General features: G+C 34.3%; 1 protein-coding gene and 1 pseudogene across 1 annotated transcript; one reads left to right on the top strand and one right to left on the bottom strand.

The window, feature by feature from the left end:
* The first annotated feature begins 6,743 nt into the window (after positions 1–6,743).
* On the top strand, positions 6,744–8,054 carry LOC120146838 (protein DEFECTIVE IN EXINE FORMATION 1-like). The gene is made up of 4 exons (XM_039160330.1): positions 6,744–7,205; positions 7,292–7,407; positions 7,491–7,675; positions 7,755–8,054. The coding sequence occupies exons 1-4, from the start codon at positions 6,853–6,855 to the stop codon at positions 8,052–8,054; spliced, it is 954 nt and encodes a 317-aa protein (XP_039016261.1). The 5' UTR covers positions 6,744–6,852.
* Positions 8,055–8,077: 23 nt separating this feature from the next.
* On the bottom strand, positions 8,078–9,020 carry LOC120146755 (annotated as a pseudogene).
* Positions 9,021–10,568: the final 1,548 nt, after the last annotated feature.

Raw genomic sequence — 10,568 nt, 5'->3', positions numbered from 1 at the left:
TCAGACATATTTTGACATTTGACCGACCGGTCTATCTTGAAAAATTTTGACTCAAACCATATCTCTGATACCACTAAATGTAACCCCCCCAGATCGATGAGGGTAGCCCGATCCGATCCGAGAAGTCACATTAGGGCCACCGGAGCGACCCATTGTAAAAATAGCGGAAAATTTAAATCTTTTTATCAGAACATGTAAACTTATAAAATCATTTGTCACTATTTAAAAATAAAACATATTTCCAGACTCGTATATAAATCAAAATACAATTACATGCCCCCTAATCACATGTACCATACTCTGCAACAACGCCGGAAGAACTCCCTTACTGAAGTCGATAGATGCACTGGTACAATTCTTTTAACCTGAAAAGGTGAGTAATAGAGTGAGCTTCGAAAAGCTCAGTAATACAGAACTACCAGATGATGCTGAAAAACGTGCAGATATAGATAAACATATTTTCCTTATTGGTTCAGATATTTACAGATCTTTATGTTGAGCTGAGGTCCATTGATATCGCATGTAGTAACAAATAGTATTCATTTCAGATGGAAATATTTTGGATGTCTAGGTTCAGGAGATCAGAACAGGTTTTCTAGTGTGTTCCCAAAAATCATGTAACTTTTCAGATCTTTTTTTTTTTAAAAACATATATATATATACCCCCATCCAACAAGTCCAAGTTGTGTAGGTTCCCCAGAACCATACACCCACCATCAAGTCCAGTTGGCCCTGAGCACACAGCCGAGGAACCGGTAAATAAGGCCCTGAGCACACAGCCGAGGAGCCTCCAGGTATACTTCCTCCAACATTACCCCCCAAGTAAGATATGTCCATCCGTAAACGGATATATCAAAAATCAAAACATAAATCATGTCAAGTATCATATCAGAAATCAGGTCAAGTAACAGATCAGAATCCAAGTCAAGTATCAGATCAGAATCCATGTCAGATATCATATCAGAATCCATGTCAAGTATCAGATCAGAAATCAAATCGAAAATCAGGTAAAATATTCATGTGAGTAGGGAACACACCAGAATTTACAGATAGTATTCAAAGATATTGGATAATCTTAACAAGTAGGGGAACACGGATCTTTAGTATACCGATAGAATATCGGAATTCAGAATCACTATTGAAATAGTTCAATAACTGACAGAATCATCAGTTATTCAGAAAGTGACTTGAGCTGATAAGGAAGAAATGAAGGTTCAGGACATTTATATTATCTATCGATTGATCGAATTATCGGACAACTCTTAGATGAATAGTTTCCAGAACTAATACCTGTCGATTGGTCAATTCATTGTTCTTCCAAGGTATTTACTCTTTAATACCACAATTCTTGTCCATAGACCATTTTCGGAATCATCGTTGAATAGATCTTCCAATGTCTTTATTTCATTTCCACACTTCTACAATATCATGAAATGCTGACGTACTTGATTAATTTGTTCAAACTCATTGTAATTGTACACTACGTAAACTCATCAGAGTTTCCAGACTTATCCAAGTCACTTACTAAATCCTCAGTCATTGAAGTTACCTATTTCATTTAGCAGTCATCTCTATTCCAGTTACTTCAGGATTTTCCAGAGTAATTCAAACGTTCCTGAATTTCAGATACATGTTGTACTTCCATTCCATTCAATTTGGTCTTCGTGGTTGATTGTCGAACAAACGTTCAATTCTTAGTACTGAATACAATCTAGAGCTGAGTTGAATACTTCCAAAATTTATCATCGAGCCAAACTTGAGAAGATGAACACATGTTCCAGTAATATTTATGTCATTCAGGTATTGACATAGCTTTAGGGTTGATCTATTCACTTGAATTGTTTCCATTACCTTTAAAGGTAGTCCAATACTTATCTTACTTGGATTCCTTAATTAATCCAAGACATTTACTTAATTTAGGCCATAAGGGTATTTTGGTAATTTTGATGTTCAGTTTTATTCCATTCATTTCAGAGCTCGAGGATATTCAATCATTCCTGAGCTTGGTGATATTCTTGGGTCATTTCTATTACAGGGGTATTTTGGTCATTTTACCGATTCACGGTATTTCAACCTTTTTCCTCAATCCGGTCTTATTATTTAATTCCAATTTATTATCTATTCCAGTCCGTTCGAACAATTCTGATAGCAGAATACCCCCGATAAATTACTCTTCAAGTATTTACTCATTATTGAATATTTTCAGGTCAAGTGTCTTCTCAGACTTTACAAACGGAATATCATAAATTTTCCTGCACTAAGTCAGGATCTTAACAATTAAATCTGTACTTAATCGAGTTAAGTACGAATCCTCTAAGTATTTTCTCATTCAGAGTCATCTCAGACTATTCTACCTCTTAAGGGCATTTCCGTAATTTCTTAACCAGATAAGTTCGATATTAGCTCTTAACGAAAATAATATAATTTAGAGATCCTATGATTAATTGCTTTCTTGAACACTCTCTGATCTTGAAATAATTCCCTTAACACACTTCTAGTATCTTGTATAAACCCTCTTGGGGTTAAAAACCGGTTACCCATAATTTCTAAGTATAACTATCATTTCTTATGCACATCAATATATTTATCGTATCAATATGTCGTTTCAGATTTATTAGTCCACTTCCAGGGACAATTCTTATCATTTTCCAATATAAGGGTAATTTTCTATTTTTACCATACCGAAGTATTCTCATAATTTCCCATCCAAGTACCTTTAACATTTAATCCTTTGATGATATAAAATATAATTTACAAATCCATGTCTGATTTCTTTATCACTATTCACAAAATTGTAATTTAATTCTAACAATCTTTCAATCTCATATATTAGTCATTCGATCCGTATTCAGTTACAGAATTTCTACCACATTCATATCGAGTGAATAAATTATTCAACTCCACAAAAGTGACCAACATTATCTTATTCATGCATTTACCAATATCAACATGTTCCATAAAGCATAAAGAGGTAGTAAAGTATTACCTCGATTTCCGTGCAATACCGATCGACCATAAAAATTCCATTCGAATGCCTTTGATCTTCAATTCAACTTCAAATAATTCCTCAGATACATATCAACATAAATTATATCAGAAACGGAGCTTAATTGCGATAAACGGATCAAATCGGGTGATAAATCAGTGAAAGATGGCTTACCGGGTTCGAATTTGGCGAAACAGACTTCGGATTCGGATTCAGGACGTCGAAAGCATAAAATGTGACTTTTCGGAAATTTGGAATTTTCAGTCAAAATCAAAGTCAACGGGTTTGACCGGATATTTCGAGGCATTCGGGTTCTAATTTCGAAAAACAAACAGCGGAATCGGATTTGGAACGTCGAAAAATGTCAGGATAGATATACTCGGTCGAAGTCAAAGGTCGTTTAATGCCCGGTCAAAGCCAGTCAAAGTTTTGGTCAACAGTGGTCAACGACGGTCAACGGTCAACGGGTCAACAGGTCGAGTCAACGGGTCGGGTCGGGTCAACGGGTCGGGTAAACGGGTCGGGTCGGGTAAACGGGTCAGGTCGGGTTGTGACCGGTAAAACCGGTCAACTATGCACCAAAACCGGTCAAACCGGTCATTTTTTTCTTCCCCACGCGCAGTGGCGGCGCGTGGGGGCGCGTGAACAGTGCTAAAATCCCGGAAAAATTTCTAAAAATTATTTTGAGCGATTTCGAGATACTTACAAAGCTCGGTTCACAATTTTGAACGGCGGAGAGCTCGATTTCAACAAATCGGAAACTTTGACCGCTTCACCTCCTCACGCGCCGCCATCGACGGAGACCAAGGATGACACCGGCAAACTCGGAACGATGCAACGAACACGATGGTGCGGGAGGTGTCGTAAACAGATGACCCGATCGTCGTGAATCTATGAAAAACCAACTAAAACTGAGTTATTACCGACGATACTTCCGACTGAAATTCACGACAAACGGCGATGATTCACGACGAAAGGTTTGAGGGGTTTTGTTCCTCGATTGACAACGAACACGATGGTGGTTTCGGCTCGTCGTTTGGAGGTCGGACGGCGAGTAGATCGGAGTTGGAAGTTGGGTTGTTGGAGAAGGGAAATCTGGAAAATATAAAACCTGCGCACGGTGAGGAGCTTATAATTCATCATATATAAGAAATGGTTAAATCATGGGTTTAGCCACTGAATTTCCTGCACTTTATAAAACGGTCTGCCAACTTTAAAACTTTACAATTTAATCCCCAATGTTTCTTTCAAAATATCAATTAAATCCGCCACTTTATAATTTCTTAATTTTAGCCCCTAAATTGGGGTGTTACATGCTTGCTCAAGAGTTGGTTAAAGGATATGGTAGGAAAACTATTTCTCCAATATGCTCCATGAAAATTGACCTTCACAAGGCTTTTGACTCTCTCGATTGGAGGTTCATTTCTACAGTTCTTAAAGCTATTAATCTCCCTCCACAGTTTATCACATGGATTGAAAAATGTTTTACTCAAGCCAGATATTCTATTGCTTTCAATGGGACCTTAATTGGTTATTTTAAAGGGGCTAGGGGGCTTAGACAAGGGGATCCTCTTTCCCCTTACTTATTTGTTCTTGCTATGAACATCTTATCTAGAATGCTCAGTCTGGCTGCTAATAATAAACTCTTAGGATACCATCCTAAATGCATCAAACTAGGAATCACACACATTTCTTTTACGGATGATCTCCTGATTTTTTGTAAAGGTAATGTTGACTCGGTGGTTGGAGTGCTTAGTGTGCTTGATCAATCCCAATAATTTTCAGGTCTTAAGCTTAACTCCACTAAATCAGAACTCTTTGTTGCGGGTATTCCTTTAAATATCATGGACAACATCAAACGGGTTTCTAGCTTTAAAATTGGCTCTCTTCTAGTTAAGTATCTCAGTATTCCTCTAGTATCTCGTAAACTCACTGACAAAGATTGAGAAGCTTTAATCACCAAAATTAAGCAAAAGATGCAATCATGGTCTGGTAGGAACTTAAGCTATGTAGGGAGACTTGAATTGGTTAAAATTGTTCTTTATAGTGTCTGCAATTACTGGTGTAGACAACTAATTCTGCCATCTTCTATCTTAAATAAAATAGAACAGCTTTGCTCCCGTTTCTTCTGGAAATGAGCTAATAAAAAGGCTACTGGAGCCAGAGTCAGTTGGGCACGTATCTGTCTTTCTAAGTCTGAAGGAGACCTTGGTCTGAAAAATTTAAAAGACTGGTGCAAGGTCTGTAATTTTAATCTTATTAGGAAGATTCTTGTAGGTAATGGATCCCTTTGGGTAGCATAGCTTAATAGCTATGTTTTTAAGCACCAAGATTTCTGGAATTTTCAAGCTGAAGCATTAAACGGTTACTTAAACTGAGAGCTGAATATTTCCCTTTCCTCACTGCTGGTCATTCGCAAGCCAAAGATTTTTTGGAATTAATTCGTACGCGAGAGCAGAAAGTTCTTTAGCATCGATTAATTTGGTTCCCAATGCATGTTCCTAAGCACAGTCTTATTGCTTGGATGGCGATTCTCGATCGTCTTCCTACAAGAGATTGTCTTCAACGTATAGGAATATGTTCTAAAGGAGTTTGCGTCAATTGTAACTACTCCCAAGAGTCACGGGACCATATCTTCTTCCTTTGCCCTTTGGCAATTGATCTCTGTAAATCTATTATGCTGCTTAATGGTATGAGCTCTTCTTTTACTTCTTGGGACAATTTTTTAGATTGGGTAATTTCTGTTTGGAAAGGAAAGTCACTTATCACTGTCATATTAAAGTTTTCATGGTCTGCTTTCATTTATTTTTTATGGCTAGAACGCAATTGCAGAATCTTCTCAGGTCGTCGTAAAAACATTGAAGCCTTACTCAAAGATATCAAGGAGGTCGTAGCCATCCGACTAAGAGGCAAATCCATTAATAGACTTGATAGTTTAAACCTTACCCTTTTGTAATGCTTGGAATATAGCTTAACCAATCTTTTTTTTTTGTTTCTTATCTATTAATTGTTCCATTGTAGTTTGATTGGTTGTAGCATCTTGTTATTTGGGTAATAAAATTTGAATTATCCAAAAAAAGAACTTGTTTGCCCAGTAATCAAGCTTCAGCTGGAGGGTATGAGTTCTTATTGACATGAAAATTTAAAAAATATTAAAAAATATCACGTCATGTCACTTCAGCACTAAACTCAACGTTAAGTATGATTTTGAAAAAAAATAAAGTTTAAGTATCAAAATAGAACAAAAAAGATAGTTTAGGTATTAAATTTGTAGTTTACCCTAATTAAAATGAGGACTAAATTGATAGGATTCTTAAATATTAAATATTTATTAAATTATTTTGAATTATGTCCAATTTGATAGAATGTGTAAGCTTTTGGGACTAAAATTATTATTGTATCATGTCACATCACTATTTTCATTAAGTCAACGATCAAATCTACAAAAAAATAATTTTATGTATGATTTTGAAAAAAATAATAAATAACTAAAATAGAAACAAAAATAATTTTATGTATGATTTTGAAAAAATAATAATAAATGATTACTATAGAAACACGAGAATAAGTGGGATAACAACCATGTAGTTTATCTTAAAATTTAATGATCATTTTATAATTTGAGAAAGTTTATTGACCAAAATAATATTTTGGTTATAGTTCGATGATTTATGCTGTACTTCACCCTTTATTTTTATGATTCACTTGATTTCTTCTATCAAACTACAAAGGGCCCAATCTATACAGGGACATATGTTCATTGGTACATGCCCCAGGTGCATCTCAGCCATTTTTGAAGCATCTTTCCTCTGGTTTTGAACTCTAAATTGAACTAAATAACAAATTGAGGAACTAGTGCTGAGCCGATGCACATCAAGATTTATACCCGTTTGAAGCACTTTGAGATTAATTTGTCTGAATATCATCTCTTTGCTCAGGGTCCTGCTGTTGGTGATGTTGATGGAGATGGACACAAAGATCTTGTAGTTCCCACTTTATCCGGGAATATTTATGTTCTGAGTGGAAAGGATGGTTCAGTGGTTCGTCCATATCCGTATAGAACTCAAGAGAAAGTAATGATTCAAGTCCTACTTGACTTAAGTAAACGAGGGGAGAAAAGCAAGGGACTCTCCATTGTGACGACATCCTTTGATGGTTATTTGTACTCGATAGATGGACCTACATCATGTGCTGATGTTGTAGATATTGGTGAAACTTCATAAGTAGTTGGTGCTGATGCCCTATGGTTCCATATCCCAATGCTATTTCATGTTTCTTTTCTTATATTTGGACCATTCTCGACAGGTATAGCATGGTGTTAGCTGACAATGTTGATGGTGGTGATGACCTAGATCTTATTGTTACAACTATGAATGGAAATGTCTTTTGCTTCTCGACCCCTTCCCCACACCATCCACTCATTGCAGGATAGAAAACCTGATATATGATTTTAGTTCTTGTGCATTTGCTAAGAATTATATTTAATTAAATTGTAATTTATTTCAGGCATGGAGATCAAATAACCAAGGAAGAAACAAGGTTGCAAACAGGTACAACCGTGAGGGAGTTTATGGCACGCATTCATCCCGAGCTTTCCGTGATGAGGAAGGCAAAAGCTTCTGGGTGGAGATTGAGATGGTGGATAAACATAGATATCCTTCAAGGTTCCAAGCACCCTACAATGTCACAGTAAGCCCCCATCTCATGCACAAATGAAAATTGCTTTTCAATCATTTCCTCCCTTGATGCTGTGTTGAAACAATGCCAGACGACATTATTAGTCCCGGGTAACTACGAAGGAGAAAGAAGCATAAAGCAAAGCCAGATCTTTGAGCGTCCTGGAAAATACCGGATTAAACTTCCAACGTTAGGGGTAAGGACTACAAGGACTGTTGTTGTGGAGATGGTTGACAAGAATGAACTCTATTTCTCAGATGGCTTCTCCCTCACATTCCACATGTATTACTACAAACTGCTGAAGTTGATTTTGCCACGATGCTTTCTTCAATCTAAGGACACAGATTTACCCAACAGTGATTCACAAGCATTAAACTCAATGAAAACTTGACCAAAATTGTGTCTACACCAACAATGAATTCTACTCAATTATTCATCATAAACTCAAGAGAAGTGAATTAAACATTTTCTGCAGCAAGAAGAGTTTTAACTATTGCTCACAGCATCCCTAGCAAACAGATGAAAAATACAAGTAATTGTATCATGTGAATTAAAAAGGTTTTTACATAAGAAGCCTTTAGAAGCAGTGTAATATAGGTCTCTTTCCAAGCCTCTTGATCTCCCTATCCATTTTCCCAGTAAGCATCAATCCAAACATCCTGAAATCACCCAAAAAGGACAAAACCGGATGCCCAAAGTGGCAGGGACATTCCCTTCCACAAAGAAATGACTGCACCAGGCAAACCTATCGGCACAAACACCAAGAACCACCAGTTGAACAACAAAGAATATATAAACAACACAATACTCGAGCGTGCCGCTAAAGTGCAGCGTCTTGTTGATCGTTTGGAGTGCTGATTCACATAATAGGCCCAAAACTCCTCCAAGCTCCTGAAATTCATCTCCTTGAGAAGCCAATCGAGAAAGTTGATACCTTGAATCACCTGGTCAGGAACAAAAAAGAAACTTTACAATAAATTAAGCCAAGAAATATCCAATCTTGAATTGGTTAGGTTGTTCTGCAGCCTTAATATACGACTAAGTAAATGTCTTACCGGAAACATTATTATTACTTAAAACATTATTTTTTTATCAAAAATATTTTTTTCGTTAATTAATTTTCGGTAGAACTTAATATTAATATTTCCGGTAAAAAATAACGTTTTAGATAGTATTTTATCGAAAATGTTAAATATTTTAGATAGCGCACAATATTAACATTTTCGATAAAAAAATAATATTTTAAATAGCGTTTTATTGAAAATGTTAAAAAAATAATAATATTTTCGATAATATTTTTCTTTAATCGTATATTAAGACTCACATGCCTTAATTTGACTGGTGGGTTTTGGATAAAAATCAACAACTAGTTGAAGAAAAACAGAGTTTGGCTGGGATTTCCCAAATCCAAATCGAGGGAAAAATGATGGGGTTGTTTTAGATTAGAGGAACCTGTCACTCCCTGTCATAAAAGGGCGAAACTTTGGTGGATTGATGTAATTAAGAAAGTAAAGGTGTAAGAGAGTTGGGAAAAAGGTGAACAATCGTTGTCTATGGAGGTGGGGGGAATCAAAGTAGGTTTGGAGGCTCTTTCTGCAACAATTATATGCCCTTTTTAGCTGATAGCATGCGTCTTTCTCACTTAAATATTCAATTTACAAACATTAATTTAAAGAGGCTTAATATAAAAAAAAATCTCAAAACTTATTTTTTTCTTTAAATTAAATATCTAACGTTACAATCTTTATTATATTATTTATTTAATAATTTAATAATTTTTTTATTTTTCCGTTAAATAATCATGTTAAATGACAAGTATCATATTTTGATAATTTAATAATTTTATTTAAAAAACTAAAATATTATTATATTTAAAAAAATCCTAATTAAGAGAAAACAATTATGATTATTTTATTTTCTTAAAAATGAAATTGTATTAGTTAAGAGCGATGATTCAATTGTGTTGCATAAGATAGTTTGAAAAAAAAAGAAGAAAAGAAATTGAAAGAAAAAAATCGAAATATGGAAAGTAGAAAAGTCCAACAATTGAAAAAAAAATAATTTAAAATATCATGTCATGAGATTATTAGAGAAAAAATGATTAAGTGATCATAAAAATTTAATATATAAAGTTAAAGGAGTAAATTGAAAATATTTAATATATAAATTTAAATAAATAAAATAAGAGAGAATAAAATTCAATTAATAAATTTGTAATTTATTCTTTTTCTCTAAACTTTTGTATAGTTTGTCCCAACGATATAGTTTTAATCGTCAATTGTTGATATATTTTTTTCTTTCAACTTCTTATATTATAATTTTATTTTTTAGTTCTTTTTTTTAATTTTAGATATTGAACTTTTTTATTGTCATTGATTGCTTATCACCTGTTATTATTTGTGGAAAGGTTGATATTAAAATGTTTACATTTTAATCTTTCTTTTTTATTGGATTAATTTTTCACGAAATTTACTCAAACAACGAAAATTTATCTAAAGTTTTGACATGTTAATACTCCAATTTCCTACGATAGTCGTTCGATGAAGCTAATTTTAAAATATATTGTATATCTTCTCAAACGTCGGCAAACTATCTAAAAGTTATACGTGCTAATGTTTATAATCTGTTGACTTTTTAACAAACATTCCAAAATCCTCAAATTCAAGAAAACCCCTCAAACCCTTAAAATTTATGGATTTTTTAATTTAGTTTAATTGATTTTATATTTATGTCCTCTCAATCTAATGTTTATAACCTGTTGGATTTTTTAACAAACATCCAAGAATTCTCAAATTCAAGAAAGTAAAATCCTTAAAAATGATAATTTTTTATTTAATTTCATTAATTTTAAGTGAGTTTCATACAAATCAATCCTAATAACATGGGAACAAATCAATTAGCAACC

Source organism: Hibiscus syriacus, unplaced genomic scaffold (genome assembly GCF_006381635.1).
Source record: "Hibiscus syriacus cultivar Baekdansim isolate YM2019G1 unplaced genomic scaffold, ASM638163v2 tig00110931_pilon, whole genome shotgun sequence".
In the NCBI taxonomy this organism is placed as follows: domain Eukaryota; kingdom Viridiplantae; phylum Streptophyta; class Magnoliopsida; order Malvales; family Malvaceae; genus Hibiscus; species Hibiscus syriacus.
The sequence above is the reverse complement of the archived record's forward strand: the minus strand, read 5'-3'. Positions and strand labels throughout refer to the sequence as shown.

What these genes read in the sequence shown, in the direction of transcription:
- LOC120146838 (XM_039160330.1), top strand. Translation starts at nt 6,853, where the DNA reads ATGCACATCAAGATTTATACCCGTTTGAAGCACTTTGAGATTAATTTG. An exon ending in GTAGATATTGGTGAAACTTC is followed by an intron (nt 7,206 to 7,291) that starts ATAAGTAGTTGG and finishes CATTCTCGACAG; the next exon opens with GTATAGCATGGTGTTAGCTG. An exon ending in AAGCACCCTACAATGTCACA is followed by an intron (nt 7,676 to 7,754) that starts GTAAGCCCCCAT and finishes AAACAATGCCAG; the next exon opens with ACGACATTATTAGTCCCGGG.